The sequence below is a fragment of the Candoia aspera genome, chromosome 5 (genome assembly GCF_035149785.1).
Source record: "Candoia aspera isolate rCanAsp1 chromosome 5, rCanAsp1.hap2, whole genome shotgun sequence".
NCBI classification, from domain to species: Eukaryota; Metazoa; Chordata; class Lepidosauria; order Squamata; family Boidae; genus Candoia; species Candoia aspera.
In genome coordinates, this window is record NC_086157.1 from 39,390,371 (window position 1) to 39,414,333 (window position 23,963).

The 23,963-nt window shown below is 40.0% G+C and overlaps 2 protein-coding genes across 2 annotated transcripts in view; both read left to right on the forward strand.

Annotated features, from left to right (window-relative positions):
- JADE3 (jade family PHD finger 3) overlaps positions 1–8,110 on the forward strand; it is a 50,978-nt gene extending 42,868 nt beyond the window's left edge. The window contains exons 8-11 of the mRNA XM_063305028.1: positions 1,167–1,283; positions 2,125–2,595; positions 3,813–3,930; positions 5,200–8,110. Of these exons, the coding sequence (XP_063161098.1) occupies positions 1,167–1,283; positions 2,125–2,595; positions 3,813–3,930; positions 5,200–6,092 (1,599 nt within the window). The 3' untranslated portion in view covers positions 6,093–8,110. The remainder of the gene's footprint in view (positions 1–1,166; positions 1,284–2,124; positions 2,596–3,812; positions 3,931–5,199) is intronic.
- An 8,383-nt stretch (positions 8,111–16,493) lies between these two features.
- RGN (regucalcin) lies at positions 16,494–23,822 on the forward strand. Its single transcript, XM_063305029.1, has 7 exons — positions 16,494–16,633; positions 16,908–17,618; positions 17,905–18,087; positions 19,665–19,880; positions 21,585–21,716; positions 22,779–22,933; positions 23,572–23,822. Exons 2-7 carry the CDS (start codon positions 17,456–17,458, stop codon positions 23,620–23,622), a joined length of 900 nt encoding a protein of 299 aa, XP_063161099.1. The 5' UTR covers positions 16,494–16,633; positions 16,908–17,455; the 3' UTR covers positions 23,623–23,822.
- The last annotated feature ends 141 nt before the right edge of the window (positions 23,823–23,963 follow it).

Sequence of the window (23,963 nt, forward strand, 5' to 3'; positions counted from 1 at the left end):
TGAAAGCTTTAAATCTGGTAGATTGTTACTCAGTTTTGAGATACGATATCTGATTAAATTAGTCTTTCCTGGTTTTCCCGATTCTTTTAATTCTCAAATTATTTCTTCTGTTTCCATCCTGTATATCAGCTAAATCCAATCTGATGTCATTAATATCTTTTAGAGCTTTTCCTCCATTATCAAGCTCATTTTTCATAGCATCATCATATGCTTTGCTGGTAGTCTGGGTGACCTCTAAAACTTGAGAAGGCAAATCTTTTAATTGTAAATTAACTTGTTCAAACATACTGCCAAGTCCTTTCAAATCAAGGTGGCTGATTTATCCCACTCCTTGTTTAATTCTTAAGTTGCTTAATCAGATTTCCTATTGAGTCAACCTCAAGGCTTTTTTTGGGTGGCAGTTGGCTTTAGTGCCCTCTGATGGGACATTTTCCTCCTCCTCCTCCCCCAACCATCATTTCTTCTTTATTACTAGTGCTGGGTGCTGTCTCAGCTGTCTTTGATTCATCCATATAAGCGTTAACTCCTCTGCCATTTTGAGGATTGCCCTTCTTAGACAACTTTTTTATTATTAATCTTGCCAATTAGTTGGACATTAGTTAAAAGTAATTGGCAAACATCAGCAAAAAAGCTGGGTCAGGATGAGCGCAGTTGGCATCTTCTCCTGTGGCTAGCCATGCCCAACCAGCCTATTTTTGTTGAAGATACATGTGATTCTTAAAACCTCAACTTCCTCTATAAACCTGTGGCAGCTACAGTGAACCATAGTGATGAAAAATTGCAGTGCATATGGTCATACCATGATACAAATCTCACCCTTGGGTACTTTCAATCTGATGTTTGAAGTTGTGCTATTTGCGTCATTATTATTATTATTCTATCACTTTCCCCTTGTGGCTGTTTATATCATATTTATTAATCAGTTCTATTCAGAGCAGTGAAACTGTAGTATTTTATTATATTTTTACTGTATTAAAGACGAACCTAAGAACCTTGTCAGAAATGAAGAAATTAATTTCATTTCAATTTTTAGCACTTTTAGCCTCTACTGTATTTATAAACTTACCCTAGTACCATAATTACTGTTGGCTCAAATTTTTTGCCTGGTTTGCAAACTAGTTCTTTCTGGAAATGTCAGCAAATGTGTTGGATATTTTGCTTTGTAGGTAAGCATTGCTTGTCCAGAAAGGATGGAACCAATTACAAAAGTGTCCCACATTCCTCCAAGTAGATGGGCTTTAGTTTGCAGTTTATGCAAACTGAAAACTGGTGCTTGTATTCAGGTATGTGCTGATTCTGTGTTGTGATCTTTGAGGTTAAAGAATTGAAATTGTGCACTAGTAAGCACATCTCATTCTGATTGATACCAAGTAACTACCTCATAATATGAGGAAGGCATACACATTTGGCAGCTGCTTTGTTCCCAGGTAAATAGTTTTTAGAAATCTTTGGTCTTTGGAAAAAGAAAGTGGATGTTAAATGAGATTTTTAGGCATTTTTAGGGTTGTGGTAGGTAAAGGTAAAGGTTTCCCTTGACATTAAGTCCAGTCGTGTCCGACTCTAGGGGGCGGTGCTCATCTCCATTTCAAAGCCAAAGAGCCAGCGTTTGTCCGTAGACACTTCCGTGGTCATGTGGCCTGCATGACTGAACGGAACGCCGTTACCTGCCCGCCGAAGCAGTACCTATTAATCTACTCACATTTGCATGTTTTCAAACTGCTAGGTTGGCAGGAACTGGGACTAGCAACGGAAGCTCACCCCGTCACACGGACACATGCTTTTTTCTGGGATCTGTGGTGCAAACCCAGAAAAACATGCAACTTCTTGAAGGAGATGATTTGCTCAAAAGTGCTATTTAAATCTTGAATTATTACTAACTGTGTTTGTGTGTCAGGAAGCTGTGAATCCATGCTAGTGATCTAGTTTTGGAGGCAGGTACTGGAGGAGGGACTCCAGAAGTGGCCAAAGACTTGGGGAGCGATACAAGTGCATTGCTGGAAGCAATGTTTCTTTAGTATCATCTGTAACTTGGTGTGTGGGCCAGTATAATTATGAGAGCTTTGTTAAGCAAATTTTCAGTATTCTGTTCTGTTCTGGTGATGCTTGATTTTTTTCATTCAACAGTGCTCTGTGAAGAGCTGTATCACTGCCTTTCATGTCACATGTGCCTTTGAGCATAGCTTAGAAATGAAAACAATCCTGGATGATGGTGATGAAGTCAAGTTCAAGTCATATTGTCTAAAGCATAGCAAAACCAAGCAAAACTTGATACCTGATACAGAAAACCTCAAGAGCACAGTAGACCAGAAGCAAACTGAGAGTGAGAAAACCAGTTTGCGTGCTCAGAAACTTCAGGAACTGGAGGAAGAGTTTTACTCACTAGTGAGAATAGATGATGTTGCAGCAGAACTGGGGCTTCCTAAGCTCACCGTGGACCTGATCTTTAATTACTGGAAATTAAAAAGGAAGAGTAACTTTAATAAACCGTTATTTCCTCCCAAGGAGGATGAAGAAAATGGCTTGATTCAGCCAAAAGAAGATAGCATTCATACTCGAATGAGGATGTTCATGCATTTGAGACAGGATTTAGAGAGGGTGAGTGGTTAATGATCTTATAAAGGGAGCTGTTGCACTAGGAGAAACAAGAAAAAACTCTATACTGGAGAATGAGGGATAGAATAATAGCCAGAATGGAAGGTAGTTTATGGATATCTTAACTGTACTACTCAAGGTATGAGATACTTTTGGGACTTCCGTAGTGCAAAATTTGCAGCAGCAGTTCCATCTGGGAAGACTATGAATGTACATGAAACTTTGCATCCATCTGCCATGTTGTCCCACTGAATAGATAGTGCCTGAGTTGTACAGTCCAGTTGACTTACTTGTTTACAATACTGTAGAGATACTGGCTGTGCTCGTTGGATGATCAGTTGTCTATCTGCATGCTTACATTGGGGACAATGGAGCAGAGGCTGCTGATTGACCTGACAGTGATGAGAAAAACAATAGTGCAGCCTTCCGGTGCCTTCCAGTTCTGTGGACTTCAAATCTTAGAATTTTCCAGTCAATATGGTGATTGCTGAGAATTCTGAGAATTGGTTCACACATCTAAAAGGCACTTGGGTTGGGAAAAACTGCAACATTTGGTGAGATTTTTCCAGACGTACTTCCCTTATTAGTTCTGGCTTTAGAAACTGCCTTCAATAAAAGGGAAGGGACTAATCTGGCCCTGAAAACGAGTGGTCACTGGTGATTTTTTCATTGTGAACATTAGAAGGATCCAGAATGATGCTTTGTGGGTGGATGGCTAAAATGGGACTAGAATTATAAAGGGGAAGATTTTGAAAAATTGGAGTATTTTAAAGGAATGGAGAAGAAAGTACTTAGGAAATTTCTGGAGAACATCAAACTGTTCAAAATAAAGTATCTATCATAAAGGATAAGCTGCTGCATAAATGAAAGTTATGTTCCTGAGATCCTTACAATCCTCTGTAACCAGATGGATGTCCATTTTTAATTCCTGAAAATTGAAAGAAATTATTGTCAGGTGAAGCACTTATTTTTGTGAGTGGTTAGTTGCAGTTGGAGTTCTGAAAAGAATTGTTTTAAATCAAGAAATTTTAATATAACTTGCATCTTTAGATTCAGTTTTTGTAAATAATTTTAAGTATACAGATATAAATAATCTTTTAATTTGTCAGGGAATTTATCCTTAATGGTTAAAAAAAAATCTTTTGCAAGCTTTTTTGGGTGCTTGATTTTGCAAATCTTTTGCAAGCTTTTGAAAGTGTTTGGTTTTGTGTTTTCTGTAGGTAAGAAATCTTTGCTACATGGTAAGCAGAAGAGAAAAAATAAAACTTTCTCATAGCAAAGCACATGAACAGGTCTTCAATTTACAAGTCCAGCTTATTAATCAGGAAATTGCTGCAGGTAATGAATGTACAACAGATTTATTTGCTATGTATTGGTACCTCCCTGAACCTTTAAAAACGCTATTTTCATTGGATAGTAATCTTAAGATTCTTTTTAATGAGAACAAAGTTATAAAATACTTACATGCTGCAGTTCAATTGATGTAATTGTTTGCATTACATTCACTGTGTAAATAACTCTGGATAACTGTAGAATATAGTAGAATCTGGGAGTAGACATCTGGTGAGGTTTGCATTGCTTCAGAGGGAATCTGTCCAGGATTGCACATCAGAGGTATATGGAACCACCCCTTTTCTCAGTATCTTACCTTGTTCTATTGTCTTTTCCAGGCCTGGCCCCAAGTATTCCTCCAAATTAATATTTTTATTCAAAGATTATCCGAATCTATATTCTCCTTTTGCAAAATCATTACCCCTGGAATCACTGTACCGAATTGACTTAGTTTTAAATAAACGTCCAGCCTAGTTATGAGTTCACATTGGCATCTTTCCTTTCAGCCACAGAACAGGAGAAGAAAGCAGTTGACGGTTACCTCTGGATTTTCCTTTCGCTTGTAGTGCAAGCCATGAGTAAAGAGAGTAGGAGGGTAGAGAGAAATTTGATGGAAAAGGAAGAGAAGAATAATTTCAGTCACTGCAGAGGAGGAAAAGTAGAGCAGAAGACAAACAGGAGGCTCTCTCTTTTATCATGTAATGGAAGGCAAAAACTGAAAAGAGTGAGGGCAAGCGAGCCACACAATAATGCTGTCCTGTCCTGGCACTTTTAATAGTTAACCACTGGAACAGGGTTGGGCAGTCTGCGAGCCGTCAAACAGCCCCTAGCCTCACTGCACCGCCAGGTTCAGACTGTACAGTAAATTGTTTTTTGATTGTATAGTTTTTCCCATTTAAAAAAAAATGCTGTCTAGACCCAAACAGTTCTTGACTTCTACATTAAATTGTATAAGAAATACATAACTCATTTTTTTTTCATAATATTTTTTGTTACGGATTACACTTGTGTTTCAGGTGTTCTCAAAAATAAAGAGGTTTAATACCTGAAAATAAACAGTATCCAGTAACTTCGTAAAGAAAAACACTTAATATTGGGCTATATTTACTTTTACTGGAGCAAAAAGAGAAAAATAGGGAATGTTCAGAAATTGCTCTTTATATTATAGATGTGTGAGGTTGCTGTATGTAACAGTTTCATAATGGATACATTGTATCAATTTTCATGATTTAAGTTGAGTCTGAAATATCTCTCTCCTGTCTTTCTCTCTTTCAGGTCATTCCCTGACAAGTGCACTAGAGAATACATTGTTCTACCCTCCTCCTAGAATCACTTTAAAATTAAAAATGCCAAAATCATTGGGGGATTGCAAAAGTAACTTAAAAACTGGTACAAAATCACTTTCTCCTGACAACACTGCCATGATTTATAACAAAAAAGGTATTCCACTAACCAAGGAGACTTTTATTTCAAATATGAAGTCCTACTCAAGGTTTCAGCATGAAAACAGAAGCAATGGCTTACTGGAAGGGATTTTGAAACCTAGAATTGAAGCAAAGGATTCTGGGTCTGAGAACCTATTAGATTTCCATCATGGACAATCATCTGGCAAACCCCTGGCACTTCAAGCTGCACTGCATGGACAGTCCTCTGTTGGGAATGGGAAAATTCAACAGAATTCTAAATTAGAAAAGTCTAATGGCTTAATGAGCAGAGTTGGGGATATCACTCAGCGAGATAGCTCCAGCCAAACAACCTATGAACAACAGTCTGTACTCTCTGCCCACTTGGCTAGCCAGAGCACCTTCAGAAAATCCACAATGGAACACTTTAGCAGGTCCTTCAAAGAAGCAACCAATAGTTTGGTGAGGACTACAGAAGATCTCAGGTGTTGCGAAAAACCCTCAAGAAGGCTTTCAGTGAGAGAGCGTCCATGGGGCAAGCAGACTTTTGAATATCAAATGGGGAGTGCCCCCTATCAAGACAATGATGGGTATTGCCCTGATCTGGAACTCAGTGACTCTGAAGCAGAGAGTGAAGAGAATAAAGGGCAGATCAGATTGAGGAAAAGCAGCTCAGGCAGAGAGAGCCCAAATAAAGACTTCAGTAGAGATTGTCACAGTAGAAAGAAAAGAAACTTGATTTCTCATAGTTCAGTGCAAAGGTGATAGAAGTCCCTGAAGATGAGAATAGCTCAGCTTTGTGGGTTCCGAGAGTAGTTATTACAAACCTTGGGAAATCTCCAGGTTAACGAATAGAGTACAGGGTCCACAAGCAAGTGACAATATTTTTCCAAACTGTACACTGGTTTGCCCTTTTTGAGGAGATTGCTCCCACCCCCACCCCCACCCCCCCAGCCATTGTGGGCAAATACTCAGAAAGCTCTTTCACCATCCTGTGACAATCTTCAAGGTGACCAGACAATTCTTGTTGCAGCTGCAGTAGATTCTCATTTCATGAAAGCACTTAAATCTCAGCTTTTGAATTGTAACAAAGGGAAAGTGTATTTGAAATTATAGTGTCTGCTTAAGTGTTTTTCTGAATTGAGTCATGTAACTACTAGAAAAAATCATGTTCTCAGTCAATATTAGAACACATCGTATGATCCTAAATCCTTAGAAGAAGGACCCATTTTAATTCAGTGGGACTTGCTTTCAAATAACATTATATATCATCAGAATATATCATATGTCCTTCTAATCTACTGAGGAAGGTTTATAAACTCCACAGTCAATGCTGCCAAACACACACTGACCTCTAGATTTTTCCCAATAGTTAACTCTTAAAAGTTGTGTTTCTTTTCACTATTATAAATTGCTGTATTCTATAAATACCTTTTAACTTCTAGTATTTTTAAATTGTTTTTAATCCCTTTGTACATAGTAACTTGTTGTGCATTGCACTTGTAAAATATTTTATGCAGCCAGCCAATGAAAATGGCTGGTGTGTGGATAATGTTTAACACTAGAAGTACTTAATCTCTTTTACATATTCAGGCAATCACCGGTTATGCCAAATTTTCCCATGTGTTCTTAAAACTTGGTCCCCTTCCCAACATGTATTTTTTTTAAGCTAACAAATACATTCAGATTTCTGAGCCAAAACATTTAAAATCAGTTTATGCAAAGGTGTGTATGTGTATTGAATTCTAGGTTTAAATAATCAAAAAACATAAATCAAAATTTCCAAACATCTTCACAACCACTTTATTCTTTAATTTTTTTACTAACACATTGTAATATATTAAAATGCACACACATAACATCATTACCTAATTTATTCTTTTGTTCATTGCTGCACATTTCTGATTTTTAATCAAAATTAAAAAATGATTTTATTTTTGGAATAATCACAATCTACTTTTGTTAACATAATGCCATAATGTGAAACAACAGTAATTGCTGTAAATTTGGAATATAATGATAGCAAAAACATCATTTGTAGCAAAACAACAAATGAGGGCCTTTATGTCCTTGAAAGCCTTAATACTATTGGATTTAGTTAGGAAGAATAAATTGACTCATGAAAGTTATATAACAAATTTGACAGGTCTGTACTTTTTGTTTTAGGTATATTTAACATTTGCTTTGTCAAGTTTTTGTATCTGTATTTTTTTGTCTTTAAAAAGATGTATTTTTAAGGCATTTTCTTTGGTGTAAATATGCAATTGTATTTTGTTTTAAGTTTGTTGAGAAAGGGTAGCCTTCAAATTTTGAGCCATTCAGAATGGTGCTAGTAAATTCAATTCTCTACGTACTGGTCCTGACTGAATTGGGTGCAATTTTTTAGTGGCCATGAGGAGAAAACACACAGTTAGTGACTCATGCATTGAGAAAAAGAAAGTAGGAAATGGTGCTTCAGCAAGCTACAGCTGTTTTGAAACTTTTAGGTTGATGATTTAAAATACATCTGATCAGGCAATAGTGTTTTTCCATAATACTTTTACATGATTTCCGTAGATACACAAAGGATCCTTTGGCTTCATAATTTCAAGTATCTGTCTCCAAAATATAATTGCTAGTTTCCACAAAGTGTTCAGTAGCTAACTTTGAAGTATTACCTCTTAATTTGTTTCCTTGTTTTGACACATATGCATACCTAAATTCAGTTTTTTTAAAAATGGACTTTTTCAGACGTTTCCTTTTTACAATACTTTTTCATTAAATTATGAAACTGCTAACCTTACCTTTTTCATTGTGATCATTTGGAGACTGTAGTACTTGGGAAGATTGTATTTAGTGCTTTAGTTAATTCATGAAGGACTAGAAACATTCCTACATTGGAAAAAAGCACATGGGCAATCCAGGTATGTGTAAGTGGCCTTGAGGACCTCAAAGTACTTGCACATAATGTAGGATACTCTCTGTACAAGAACAGAGAAATCCTCCATATAAAGATTCGATAATGTATGAATCTTAATTTTTACAGGGCTAAAAATCAGATTAAATAAATATAAATAAGTTCGTATGAGTTTTAATGAATTCTATGCATTTGATTAATTTGTTCCTTTATTAGTATATGGTTCTGAATCAAGCATTTTTAACAATGTCTTACCTTACAAAAGGCATTTCATGTTACATAAGACAAGAGGGATAGGAATGCCTCTTACGATAGTCTTGGATAACTTTTTTTTCCAGAAAAACCTGCAACGTTCTGCCTAATTTAGCACAGTACTTTTTGTTTATTTGCTTTCAGACAATTAACATTGGGACATTGGAGCGCTACTTACTATTTGTTGAAATTAGTTTAAGATCATGGCACTGCTATCTTTTAGGAATTGTCTAACACGCATTTTTGGCCTTAAAAAAGGGGATCCCCGGATAGCTTCTAAATACTTGATTAAAAAAATAGGAAATATATTAGATCAGAGAAGTATAAAACAGGTCCGTTTTAATGGCCCAAGAAACTAAGGCAGGTTAGAGAGAGACACAAAAAGTATGTGATAAATAAAAAGAATGGGTTGCCACAGGGTTCTATACTCTCTCCCCTTCCAATGTATGTACATGAAATTGCTGGGTGAGACCATCTGCTGGTTTGAGGTTTAGTATGATCAATATATGCAATTATATCTTTTAACTCGGGGTCAGTCAAGTGAGACTGTTGAGGTTCTGTCTAGTGCCTGGAGGTTGTGGGGGTTTGGATGGGAAGGAACTGTAGGATTGAACTCTGACTCAATCCTACCAAGACTGAGTGGCTGTGGGTGTTTGGATTGCCCAGATCTGAGGATATTCCATCCTTGATATTGAATGGCATATTACTTCCCCATTCAAGGGTGGTATGCAATTTGGGGGTATTCCTGGATTCAGCTCCTGCTTGATGAGCAGGTGGCAGCTATAGCCAGGAAGTCCTTTGCACAGCTTTATCTGGTGCACCAGTTGCACACTTTCCTAGATCGAGGGGCTCTTCAGTCACTCAAGTCCTGGTCACCTTATGGCTTCATTACTGCAATGCACTCTACACAGAGCTGCCCTTGAAGACCACCTGGAAGCTTCAACTGGTCCAGAATGCAGTGACACGGACAGTGATGGGTATGCCTCAGTATGTCCATGTAACACCTCTGCTTCGCAAGCTGCACTGGTTTCAGTTTGCTCCAGGTATGATTCAAGGTGCTGGTCTCTACCTATAAAGCCCTACGTGGTATGTGGCCTGGTTACTTGAGGGACTACCTGTCTCCTATAGTATCTACCTGGCTGATCCAATCTGTCAGAGCTGGCACACTCCAAGTTCCTCCGATTAAACAATGCAATCTGTTGGGACTCTGGAAGCATGCCTTCTCTAGCAGTGCCTGCCTTCTGGAATTTGGTTCCTCCCCAGATTCAAATGGCCCCCACCCTGCTGGGGTTTTTGAAAGGCCCTGAAGACCTGGTTCTTCTCCCAGGCCTTTGGTGAATGTGATTGAAGCCCCTTTTCTTCTTTTCTTTGTTCTCATCTGGGTCTGCTATTTCTGCCATCTTTGTTCCTTTTTGTTTTGTGTTGTTTTCTTGTTTTTAATAATTTGTAAACCACCCAGCGTCTCTCTGGGTCTGTTTGAATCTGTGGGGAACCAAATTCCAGAGGGGAGGTGCTGCTACAGAGAAGGCACGCTTCCAGAGTCCCAATAAATTGCATTGTTTAATCGGAGGAACTTGGAGTGTGCCAACCCTGAGAGACTGGATCAGCCAGGCGGTCAGGCAGTATATTGATGATTATGATGTACTGCTCTCCTGTGATACAATTCTAAAGAACAAATACTACCACCAAAAGCCTGCCCTCATCCCCATCCTGCAGACTTTCAAGGATGCATCGCAGGGAACAGAGGCTTGGTGGTTGAATGCAGTGCACAGCCAATCCAGGCAGTAGGAAGTGGTCTTTCAGAGCACTTGGTTCCAACCCATGCTTGGATACAGAATCATTAGAACTTTTAAATTGTTCTAATTTAAACCAAGTATCTGAAATAGACTGTGTTAAGATTCACTATATATAACCCAAACAATTGAATTGATTTTTAATATTTATTTATAGACAAATATGCCACTCAGAGTAATTTCTTGTGAGATGGGCAGCCAAATAATTTGATCAGATAGATAGATAGATAGATAGATAGATAGATAGATAGATAGATAGATAGATAGATAGAAAGAATGTAACTGGTGCAACATGAGCACAGCTAAGTACAACAATCTTCTTTCTCAATCAGTAAAAGCTGTGCTTTGTTTTAGTTGTAAGTAATCAAATGAGTAGCTGAATATAGTTAAAATTTTTGACCAGTCATACCTACATTTCAAATACTAGGTTTCTGCACTGCACTATGTGGATGTCATAGGTTTGATTTGTAAGATGATACCAGATCGTACTTTCTTTCAAGGGATCCTTGGAAAACAATTACAATTATATGGTTCCTGCCTTTTTAAACATTTGCTTCTTTTTTTCCCCACTTTTTTTCCCAGCCTCTTTGTTTTCTATATACCTTCTGAGAACTAGCACTATTTAGCTACTGAGCATGCTCGGTCCTTACTGAACTCTTTTTCAGATTTTCCTTGTTTGCAGTATTAATATACCAAATTTTTCATAGGTACAAGAAAAAGCAATCGTTATAATGCAGTAATACTACATAAGTACAGTAGCAGCCAACACACAACGAGATAACGCAAGATACACAGCTGGAAGCCGTTAATTTGGAAAAGGTGATCTAGACTGGTAACAACCTTGATATGTGGAAAATGGTGGACGACATCTTTGTTCTTTCCACCCTGTACCTTTACTGATGTCTCTGTCAGTTGGGAAAAGAGCCGTGCTAATATTCAGGTTTCCTTTCTGCAAGACTGACTAGCAGCTGCATCAGGCAGCTTTACCGAGGCAGTAAACATTAAACAGGGATGTGAGAAAAAGCAGACTGTGAAACAGATTCCTCATTGCTTTTTGTTAGGAAAGATCTGTCAGTTAAATACTGTGCCCTGCAAAGCAAACTGGGGGAAGGAGAGAGATGCATCAGGAGTAGGCATTTACAGCACAATAATCTTCTGAGGCTCACCTACAGAGATCCAAGTTCTTTATGGAAAGAAACGTTGCTATAGATACAGTTGATGAAATTTGAAATCGTCTGTTAATGGCAATAAAAGCAGCATTTTTGTAATTTCTTCTGTTTTTCTGGTGGCTTCCTGCATTAAATTAGAAATTTTATTTTAGCTTACAGCTATATATAAATGGGTCTTTGTGTGTGTGTGTGTAACAGTCATGTGTAATATAGCATTAAACCCCCAGAAGGGGGCACTTGATAAAAATCTGCTCCTTTCGCTCGATCAGACCATTCTCTTTTGGATCACCTGCTCTACTCAAGGAAGCTTCACATGCCAGTGTGTGAATTATTATTATTTAATAACATACACAGTTTTGCCCTCTTGAATGATTTTCCCTCAGACTAATTTTCTGGAAGTATTTCACTATGTGCAATATAGCCAGAGTTCTCAAATCCTATCATGGAAGAGCTGTATCCTGCAGAGCTAAGCAGCATGTGGCTCTACAGACTCCGCTGTCTTACAGCTCCTGAGATATTTTCCCATTGGCCGTTTGGATAGGAGTTACTGGAAATGGAAAGTTCAGTGATAGCTAAGTCTGTAATGGACTTATCAGACCCCAAAGGGGATGGTGGTTTGCAAAAGTGGGAAAGCTGCACATTCATCCTGAATCAGGGAAGATTAACTTCAAACCTCTTAGCAGCTACTTAACAACCACTTGACTCTCTTGCAGGCCATCTCTTGAAGCAGTTGGAAGGTTACTACCTGCCCTCCTGTTACAGGAAGAACATACAGATGTTCCTCTATATCCATTCCAGGCTACAGATAATCCAAATGGTTTTAATGACATGTGCAATCAGTAAGATTGCTAATTTTCAAGCTATGCTAAACGCCAGGACCATGCACATAGCCATCCCACTCTCTCTCATGTAACATGCCTTAGTCGCAAATTCCAGGTTCACAACTCTAAAATGTCAGTCATTCCAGGCTTGGACAATAAGCAAAGTGTCAGGTAAGCTTCCAATTCCGAAAAATGGGGGCAGCAGCATGACAGCACGTGTGCGCCTTGTTAACTCCCGAGGCTTAGTCCAGGAACACAGCTTTTCCCAGTTCCCACCATCATAAATTATCTGGGTAAATTAAGGGTAGCTACTTCTGACTTTAAGGGACGCGGTGGCGCTGCGGGTTAAACCGCTGAGCTGCCGATCGGAAGGTCGGCGGTTCGAAACCGCGTGGCGGGGTGAGCTCCCGTTGCTAGTCCCAGCTCCTGCTCACCTAGCAGTTCGAAAACATGCAAATGTGAGTAGATCAATAGGTACCGCTTCGGCGGGAAGGTAACGGCGTTCCGTGTCGTCATGCTGGCCACATGACCCAGAAGTGTCCTATGGAGATGAGCACCGCCCCCTAGAGTCGGACACGACTGGACTTTACGTCAAGGGAAACCTTTACCTTTACCTACTTCTGACTTTGCCTCTTATCAACATGGTGCTGGCTTGCCTTCCGTAATTGTTGTTACAAAAATTACTGAGATGCTGTAGTGAGGCAAGCGTGGCCTATCCACATGATGCTCCCCTGACTCTGGGAAAAAAAATTTTTTGGCTAAGCTAGCTTCAGTTTTCCACTTGGCCTGGAAATCAACTAAATGACTTGGATTACACGTTTTCCTAAACTGTAATATAGTTTGTTTCATTTAAACAGTATGTGTGAATCCAGGATGATTTAAAACCCTGGTTTACAGCTTAACATATTATGCAAATCCAACTACTGGTGGAATATTTATGCAAAGCCATCGATTGTGGAGCGTTTACTGAATCACAATGATAGAAACCACGACTTAGCAAACCCAGCCAGCTAATGGAGGCAAATCACTGGCAGGATATATCTGGTTTCAGCTCAGTGTGTTGTACGAACTTGGTCAATGCACAAACATAATTTAAGCAAGCAAATTACTGAAATATGCAAATCCTGTCATACAATCCCAATTTAATCTGCTCAGAGTTATAATTATTGTAAAGCTGCTTTAAGAAACTGCAGGATGCTTACCAAAGAAAAAATAAGTGAGCAGGCTTACTTTGTTGCCTGTTTACTAGCCTGAGATTTACCAGTCAGAGCCCAGAGTAGTATGGACATACCTATGGATTTCAAACTAAAAGTTAGTAAGCCAAGATTTTGTTTTAAATGTCAAAAGAGTTTACAGTCCTTCAGCTGAAAAAATTGCTCCTGGTTTCCCAGGCTTTTGATCCTTCCTCGCCCAAATTTTAGTAGTATAATTAGGAAGGGAAAACTAATTTTGTTGCCGAACAGGTATTTTTAAACGGGGTGTTAGCCGATCAGCTACAAGTAGCCTGGAGATTAACGGAGGTAAGATCAGCGTCCCCTGCTCAACGTTGCTTCAAATTCGCTTTCTTCCCAAAATTTAGCAGGGATGATCTTCGTATTCTGCACGTATTTGTTGCTAGCGAAAAGAGGAGTAGGGGCAGGGATTGCAGAAGGGACCCACCTTCTTCACAGCTTGATGCACTTTAACAGTCACTGCCTATGTAAGAATTTTCATTCACTGTCACTCACTATGTAAGAATAATTATTTCCAAAGTTGAAATCACGGCGTTAGAAAATTGATACTTTCTGCTCACGAGCATTGTTGCAACGAGAACAACCCAACGAGTACAGGCAAGGTGAGCCGGTCGGGCCTTTTCCGGTCGCTGTCGCAAATCTCCCGTGAGCGCCGCCGCCGCCGCAGTCCCAGCGCGGGTGAGTCTCGCGTGGGTCCGGCAGCGCGGAACGAACGCGGCGCTTTCTCCCAGCTCTTCCTACTCGGCTATCTGCGACGTTGGTCGGGCGAGGAACAGGCCCAGCTCAACTCTTCCTAGTTTCCGGGATCGCAGGGAAGGAAGGGGCTTCAAGGCTCCCCCCCTACATATAGATTTATTTTATTTGGCTGCCCACTCGCCAGGGGACATTTCAGACGCGGAGAATGAAATCTTCAGTTTAAAGAACCCAGGATTTTGCCCCCCCCACTCCCCGCAGCGAATCCCCTCGGGAAAGCGCTCTTTTTGCAGCGCAAGCAGATATTTAATCGCCCTCTCGCTGCCTGTGCAATTGACAAGTATCAACACGAACATCCGCCGCAGTGCAGGAAAATCATTTACTCTGTAACTCTCCCTAATTCCTTTGAGGGGCTGTTGAAAAGGCTAAAGGGTATAATTAATCCTCTGTACATATTTGTTTGTAACGTTTGTTCTTGCTGCAACGGGAGCCTACCGTCTGGCTGCCATAGCTGGGCAGAAAAAATCCAGTGTTGGATGTAGCTCTTTGCTACAGTCTAGTGATCGTCCGGATTATTGCAGCCCCGTATGGTAGCCCGAACCGATGTGTCTAATTTTTAGTAGCCATGGAAAACAAGCCTGGTTTTTATTAGAGCACTTCATGTCCCCAGTTTTCCATCCGGTAGAGTTCTCAGAGCAGAACATAAAAAATGCAGTAAAACAACACCAGTGCAGTCCTCTGCATGTCTACCTTGTTGGGCTTGCCTGTTTATATCTGCATTTCATCTACTCATAATCATAGCTTACTGAGTCCTATACTCTGGGTTTGCATGATTGACTGAACCATAACACAATCCCATAGATCAGGATAGATGGACAGCCAGTTTGGTCTAGTGGTCAAGACAACGGGCTAGGAACCAGGAGCCTGAGAGTTCTAGTCCCGCTTAGGCATGAAAGCCGGCTGGGTGACCTTGGGCCAGTCACTCTCTCAGCCCAACTCACCTCGCAGGGTTGTTGTTGTGGGGAAAATAGGAGGAGGAAGGAGTATTAAGTATGTTCACCCCCTTGAGTTATTTATAAAAATAATAAAGGTGGGATAGAAAATAAATAAATTTCAGGACACACTGAACAACACTTGCTCTTCTTGACCTCTTGGTGGCCTTCGATACCATCAATCATGGCTTTGGGAGTTGGGGGTGGGCAGCATAGTGTTGTGCTGGTTCTCCTCCTCCTTTCGGGATCGGTTCCAGTCAGTGTTGATGGAGGGGAGAGGTCCAGCCCAAACCCCCTACTCTGTGGGGTGCCTCAGGGTTCAGTTCTCTCCCCTCTCCTACTGAACATCTACATGAGGCCATTGGGGGAGATGATCTGACGGTTTGGAGTGATATATCATCAATATGCTGATGATACTCAGCTTTATATCTGTCCCCCAGACTGCCTGAGTGATGCCGTGGATGTCCTGACCTAGTGCCTGAAGGCTGTAAAGGTCTGGATGGGGTGCAATGGGCAATCTGAGGGTCCTTGTAGACTCATGGCTTCTGCTCAAAGAGCAGGTGGCAGCTGTGGCTAGGAGGGCTTTTGCACACCTTCAGGTTGTGCGCCAGCTAGATCGAGAGGCTTTGCTCACAGTCACTCATGCCCTCTTGACCTCCCGTCTGGACTACTGTAATGTGCTCTACATGGGGCTGCCCTTGAAGAGCATTCGGAAGCTTCAACTGGTGCAGAATGCAGCTGCACGGATAGTAAATGGTGTTGGGTAGTCAACACGTGTAACACCACTGCTACATGAGCTGCATTGGTTGCCAGTGTGCTTCCAGGTGCAATTCAGGGTGCTGGTTGTCATGTTTAAAGCCCTTCATGGCTTGGGACCAGGTTACCTAAGGGACCAATTCGAACTGGCAGGTTGGGTATGCTACGGGTCCCGTCAGCCAGGGAGTGTTGGTTTGCGGGAACTAGAAGGCTTGCCTTCTCTTCTGTAGCGCCTGCCCTCTGGAACATTCTCCTTCCAGAAATTAGGATGTCCCCGACCCTGTTGGCCTTTCGTAAGGCCATGAAAACCTGGCTATGCGCCCAGGCCTGGGGACCCAAGCGTGTGAATGGTCCCATTTCTTGGTTATATTAACATCCATAAATTGCTTACTTGGCAGCCATGTATATTTATCTTGTATTTATTTTGTATTTTAATCGTTTTAATTGTAATTGTTTTAACTGTTTTACAGTTTTATTGTTGTAAGCTGCCCAAAGTCACTTGTTGAGATGGGCGGCTATAGAAATCGAATCAATAAATAAACAACACTGTGGTTGGCTAGTTGGGCTGTACAGAGATCTAGTGCCAAATGCATTTTGGAGCATGTATTGAACATCTTAAAGTAGCTGCATCTTTCCCTGAGCATCCTTGGCTGACCTCCACAGCTTATATAATCTCAAGAAAAGACACATTTGATTTAGTGGGTCCCTGATGGGTTACATGTGTATCTCGGTGTACTCTGAATCACATTTCACCCTTTGAATCTGGATCTCTGCAAAATCCTTTTGGGCTAGTTTGTGGCTCAGTGTTTTGTGCCAACGTAGCTATTTTCACATAAGTTTGGCACAGTAAAGTTTATACCCATAAGAGAAAAATCTACTGTTCTGTAAAGTAATTTTCCTGTGCCAAAATGGTGTTACTAAGAAAGCATGTTAAGCTTAATGAAATCATGTAATGAGTACAGTTAGATGTAAGAAGTACCTTTGTTCATTTTTTAAAGTGCAGGATCTGCCTCCTCTTTCAAGTTACTTTACATGTGTTTGCACAGAAGATTTGCACTGCACTAACACCATAGTAACATTCTTCCTTTTCCTCTCCCTTCTTGTTAGCAGGCAAGCATTTTGCCTGGAAAGAATGCTGACCAAAGGGCTTTTGAAGTTTGACCTACTTGTTAGCATTTGCAGACACTTAAAAAAACATATTCAGCAGAAACTTGGTAATGTTTAACTGTGAAGATAATAGCTGCTATTAAAGATTAGCAATACCAGCTGCTTTAAGTTTGGGGACATTTTGGAAGCTAAGGAAAAGCAGAGGTAATAACCTTATTGATTAGGTAATAACCTTTTTGGACTGTATTCTAGATCATCAGATTAGTAATTGGAATACTGCAGAGCTGAACAACCAAAGGTTTAGAAAAAATTCTGTATATTTAGCTGATATTGAAGTCTGTAAGGATATCTAGTTTTGATCAATTTAAAGTCAATTTTTGCTTCATTCCTTGATTGCTTTTGGAGAAACAAGACACAATGTCATCTATCAAAGTTGAATGTGTTGTACAAGAGAAATGCAAGATTGGAGAATCACCTGTATGGGAGGAAAAGGAAAATTCCCTTCTCTTTGTAGACATAACTGGCAAAAAGGTCTATCGGTGGAATTCTCTCACTAAAGAAGTGCAAAGTGTTTCTGTGGGTAAGAAAAACAATTTAATTTTAATAAGTCAGATGTTTGCCTTTGTCCTGGAATATTTAGTGATCTAAAGCTTAAGTAATGGAAAGAAGCATCTTAGTAGTAGTTGAATATCACTAAAAGCCAGTGTGGTGCCATGGGTGGAGGATCAGGTTGGCTGTTTTAGAGTTGTGGAATACTACGTGATGCCTTTCAAAGGAAAGTTATCAAAAACTGTTAGGTATACAGTTATTATTTTTTGTTACTACCATTTCTTCTCCCCACCTAATCCCCTTAACATTGTGTCCAGATGCCCCAGTGAGCACAGTATCACTTCACAAATCTGGTGATTACATTATTACTCTGGGAACCCAGTTCGCAGCTCTAGACTGGAAAAAGAAGTCCATTACCACCATTATTCATGTGGACAAGGATAAAACCAACAACCGATTCAATGATGGGAAAGTGGATCCTGCAGGAAGACTGTTTGCAGGTAAGTTGGCCATAACTCACATTCTTAAAGAATTTTTATTCATTTTTTTTCTCTTTTAAGAAATTTGTAAGTCATTTGATGGTGGCTTCTGGCTCCATTCAGTAGAACCTTGTTCTCTGCCTTTGCTGTTCCTTCCTCAGGGATGGGGACTTGCTGAAGAGAAAAGGAGGTCCTACATTCCCACTTCCATGGCATTAATCATACGTGTTATTTGAGGAATGGAGTGGGTAAATGATGAAACATATATGACAATATCTCAGTCAGATGCTGTGAGTTACATACTTGCATTAGACTATAAGACTCAATTATATAATGGCAGCATTTGCAGGATGATGTCACTGTGGGTATGCTATCCTTTTGGTGTCATTGTGGTTTGCTGCAAATTTCATTGGCCATCCCATTGATGGATGGGATGTTGGGGGCAGCTGATACAAGGAGTTATATCAGCTGACTCCTATTACAGTAACCTGTTGTGGTATGTGTGTATGATCCTTTCTGCCTATTCAATCCCAAGTGCTGGATATGTGTACATTTTTCTTTTGTCCACAAAAACTTTTAATTGGGATAGCTTGTGTTTTAATTTTGAAATCAATTATTGTTTTACTTTTTAAATTTTCCCAGTACAATTTTTCTCTCAGGGAGGTCAAATTACTATTTCTATCATCCACAGAAAATTTCAACAAACACAATATTTTAAGGCATTAAGTTGTTAATTGACAAGGTACTTGTAATTTGTCTCACATGTAACGTGCATCTGCATAACCAACCCCCCTTCCCTTCTCCCCACCTCATCCTGATTTAAATCCTACAGTTTAGCCACTCCATGCATCTGATGAAGTGAGCTACTGCTCACAAAAGCTTATTCCTTTTAATAAAATATGTGACAGTCTGAAAAGGTGTTATCAACTACTTCTGAGTTTCAGGAGTTTAAAATACATCTTCCAATCTGATTATGATTATAATAGCACCACTCCTTGCCTAATGGCTAACGTTTATCTATAGAAAGATTAAAAGACAGGTCCAGTTCTCGTATTTATGATCTACAGGGATAAGATCATATGCAAACCTGTATTATGACCAGGTCACTGAGAAGGAAAGTAGAAGCTGGTTGGTCCCAGTTAAGCCTGTAATGGGGCATTTTATCTCTTTCAGCCAACTAGAACAGCTGCCAGGGTTTCAAGGAAAGGAAGATCTGAGTCAAAGAAACAGGCTGTGCTCTCCTTCCTTTCTGGTTTTGAAATTGTGCAATTAGGGTTTGGATAGTCACAGAACAAAACATCCTATATAACCATCCTAACAGCAGAGGCTTTCAGAATTTGCTTACGTTCACTTACCTTCTGCTTTTGAAGATGTAGGTAAGGAAGCAGTGGAGGAAGAGATGTGGCTAATATGCAGCTTCCATGAATCTTGAAAGTTCACCTCAGTGTTTTGTGGACATGAAAACAAATGATTTGTCCACTCCCCCTGCACTTTTCCATTGTGTCTTAGGAAAGGTGACATCCAACTCCACCCTTTCTCCTGATGTTGCTTCTGTGGTGCTCTGTTACCTTTCCCTGCTGACTCTGTGGTTCTCATAGGTACGATGGCTGAGGAGATTCGCCCTGCGGTGCTTGAGCGGCACCAGGGCTCACTCTACACTCTCTTCCCCAACCACTCTGTGATGAAACATTTTGACAAGGTGGACATCTCCAATGGTTTAGATTGGTCTCTGGATCATAGAACCTTCTTCTACATCGACAGCCTTTCGTACCACGTTGATGCCTTTGATTACGACCTGCAAACTGGAAAGCTTTGTATGACTACTTTCAGTGTTTTGAAATGCCTAACGAAGTTCTTTTTTTGGACACCATTTTAAAATTGTTGCATTTTCTCTTTCCACTCTTGGTATAGTGGTTAAGGAACTAGAAACTGGGATATGGTGGGTTCTAGTCATGTCTTAGGCACAAAGCCAGCTGGGTGGCTCTGGACCACTCACTCTCTCCCAGCCCTAGGAAGAAGGCAGTGGCAAGGCACTTCTGAAAATCTTGCCAATAAAACTGCGGGGACCTGTCCAGGCAGTTGCCAGGAGTTAACACTGACTTGACAGTGCACACACACAAAATAAAACCTACTACAGTAGAATACCTAGAGCCACAAGTCAGTCTGTGTAAAAATCAGATTGATTTTACATGTTCTCTTAGAGCAGTTTAAAGCACAGCTGTAATGTTCATTAGGCAGATTAGAAATGACTCTAGCTTCAGCAACATAGTCTTCTGTAGTCACCAGGACAGGGAATAATATAGGAAACAGTAGTTCCTATTCTTCAGATTCAAAGGCAAAAAGGTGCTTTGGAAATCAAAGTGCATATACATAAATACTTTATATACTGTATATAGCATCTGTTTGCAATCCCTTAACCTTAACCCATCTGTTTTCTGGGATCTTGCTACAGCTCAAGTGTTAAAGCCACCACATATTCCAGAAGGTTGTTGTGGCTGGTTTTAAAGGAATCCTCAGTTGTGAACATCTGGCTGTTCATGCACAACTGATTCACTTCACTGGTAGTCAGTAGACTGTTGTTGCAGGCATGCACATGACCTAGCTGGAGAAAGCCTTTGAAGCAGCTGGGCTGAGCCTTCCAGAAGATTCAGCTGTTTTAATATTTTGAAGAGGGATGCTTCACTCATGCATTTTGTGAAATGCCTCTTTCAGATGCTTGGTACAGCCCTGATAGAACTTGCACTCTTTAATAAAGGAAACAATAAGCACTAATATCACTGCTCCATTTTTTTCCCTTTCAGATCTGATGGTCCCATGCCTGCTTTGTCTCTTCTCCCTCTTTGAATACTGCTAAGCAGACCCACAAAGTCTCTTTTTGCCATCTATCTTGCAACTGCTTGCAATAATAATTATTTTATTCTGTAGTATAAAAGTAAAAGCTACAGTTAATCAAAAGAAATGTATAAATTAGTCTGGAAAAACATTGAATAATGAAGGAAGAAATCCATCCTCTTTTAGGTGGATGGGTTTGGAATGTGCTATGTGAGCCAGGTATCGTAGCGATGGGGAGAAAACACTCAAGTAGGTCTCCCCATCTCAGGAACGTAGCCCTAGTTATTCAAGCGCTGTGCTCAGATCAGCGGATCTGCTTTCTTAGATACAGCACATCCAGACTAAATGGAATTTGATACCCAAGAGCAAGTTTCTTATCCATATTTGTTCTCCCAACTAAGTAGTTCAGTTAGTCTTACTCATTTAACAGAAATATACATCTTGGAAGATACTGTCTGCAATTTGGAGAAGTCAACCTCTAGCAGTCCTTTTGCTGTAATGTTACATTACAAATGAAGGCCTGGTTTCCTGAGATTTCCATTTATAGTTTAGAATATTTTCCTGCATGAATCCAAATACTCCTTCCAGGATAAATTAATGGTGTTGCCATTTGCATTTCTTGTAAAAAGAAATTACTCGGGAAATATGTGACTTAGCTTGTAATATGTTTCAATGTCTTTCTTCAGCCAACCGCAGGAACATATACAAACTGGAAAAGGAAGAGAGCATTCCGGATGGGATGTGTATCGACACAGAGGGGAAGCTTTGGGTGGCCTGCTATGATGGAGGACGGGTAATCCGTATAGATCCTGAGACAGGTTAGCAATTGTGGAGAGTGGGCTGGGGAAGCCGCTGACGATCCGCATCTCTTTCCTGAGATCCAGCTGTTAGGTGCAAGGGATCCAGAGCAAACACAATACATGTTTTGTTAGTTTCAGAACATGCTTTGCTCATGTAGAGATGTTGTTTTGAAAAAGCAGCCTGCTGGTCCCCAGGAACGAGAAAGTATGAAAAGGCCTTATCTCATCTGAAATGCAAAGCAGCTTGCTTGCTTGCTTGCTTATTTATTTATTTACTATCCCACCTTTATTTTTCATAAATAACTCAAGGTGGGAAACATAGCTAATACTCCTTCCTCCTCCTATTTTCCCTACAACAACAACCCTGTGAAGTGAGTTGGGCTGAGAGAGTGTGACTGGCCCAAGGTCGCCCAGCCGGCTTTCATGCCTAAGGCGGAACTAGGACTCTCAGTCTCCTGGTTTCAGTTTACTTGTTAACGCAAATGGAAAACCTTCCGTGACTGGTGCAACCTGTGTGATAATGTCATCCCACAAATGCCATGACCTGGAGTTTTCTGCCTGTGATCAGAAGGTACATTCAAGTGCAAAAAGCCCTGACATTTCCAGATAAAGAATCAAAGAAAGTGAGTCCTCTCTGTGCTCAGGGAAACTCTCTGTAGACTTTGCCAGATAGATAAGTAACCTTGTCTGGCATGTGGCATATTCCTACTGTCCATAGTGGAAGAATGATCAGGCATTTACTGAACTGGCTCAAGAGTCCTATACTATATGTTACAAATGGATCACATTCATGCACAATGCATGCAATCAGTATTTTTGCCTTTGAAAATCTGGTTCTTTAAAGGCTATGGAGTTCTTTTATCCAGCTCTAGGGAATACCTTTTGTTTCTTTAGGATGGAGTGTGCAACCTGCAGATTGCATGTAGGGTCCAGCACCCCATTTGCAGCCCCCTGCTGCCTCATTTTTGGTGCCTGTTCTTTTCTTTTTTCCAAATTTAAGGATGGAAATGTAGCAGTTTGCTTTCCAGTTTGCTGATCTGCTGCCCTTTGTTAAGAAAATGACCTAATTTATTTTAACAGGAAAAAGAATTCAGACAGTGAAGCTGCCTGTTGACAAAACAACTTCTTGTTCTTTTGGTGGATATGATTATTCAGAATTGTATGTCAGTTCAGCTTGTCAAGGAATGGATGAGTCATCTCTCCTACAACAACCCCAGGCTGGTGGCATTTTCAAGGTAATTGGAGAGCTTCAGTGCATTGGAAATCATGGTTTGAATGATACAGTAGTTGGGAGCAGCATTTGACTAATTAACTGAGGGGGATCTGGGGGTCAAGAAAGTCAAGATGGCAGCTTCAATTGTGCTGCTGCAGCCACTATCCTAATTTTTTTATCCACCCCCCATGGACACCTGTTTTAACTGACTGATTTAAGAACTAAGTTTTCACTAACATCTCTTTTTAAAAAATAACATTCATTTTAAAACACATACTTAAATAAAACTAAAGTTCCAATATTCTTTTTTATTAATTTTTGCAGCTTGGGTATTGTGAAGAATCAAACTAAGCATCTCAGATTAAATGCTTCGTCTTTAAAGACCTGGCTTTGCTCTCAGGTCTAGGCTTACAATGGTTGCTGAGCCCCTTATGGTTATTTTGTTGGAGATTTGGGGTGTTCTGTGTGTTTTCTGGATGTGTATGTGTTTTTTTGTCTCGTGTCCTTTGATGTAAGCCACCCAGAGTCATCTGGGAGTTGGGTACCCTCCAATCCAGTAAAATCAGTAACTATATGCAGGCAAATAAATGCTTGGTGTTTATTAGGAAAGACATTACAATTTTGAAACTATTGTGTTCATATCCTCATTTTTTTTAACAGATTACTGGCCTTGGGGTGAAAGGAATCCCACCGCATTCATATGCAGGTTAATAATTACCCTTGAAGACAAATATCAAAACAAAGAAGGAAGGAAATGACAAAGAGTTGCATCACTTAACCTTTCATCTATCTCTTTTTTAGAAGCTATAAAGGATGGTAGGCCAACAAGTAAAGCAATAAACTCCCAAACCATGAATTCAGATTTGCATTGTGCCCAATTGGCTTTTGTTTTTGTTGCTAACTAAAAACAACAACAATGTTTTTCCTCTCTGGTAAAAATATTTTTAATGAAGTTTCAAATATATGAATCCTGTATATGTGTGAATTTATCAGTTTGCATATTGTGTTAGCCTTTTTATACATATACAAATTTTATTGAAAATTTTACAAAG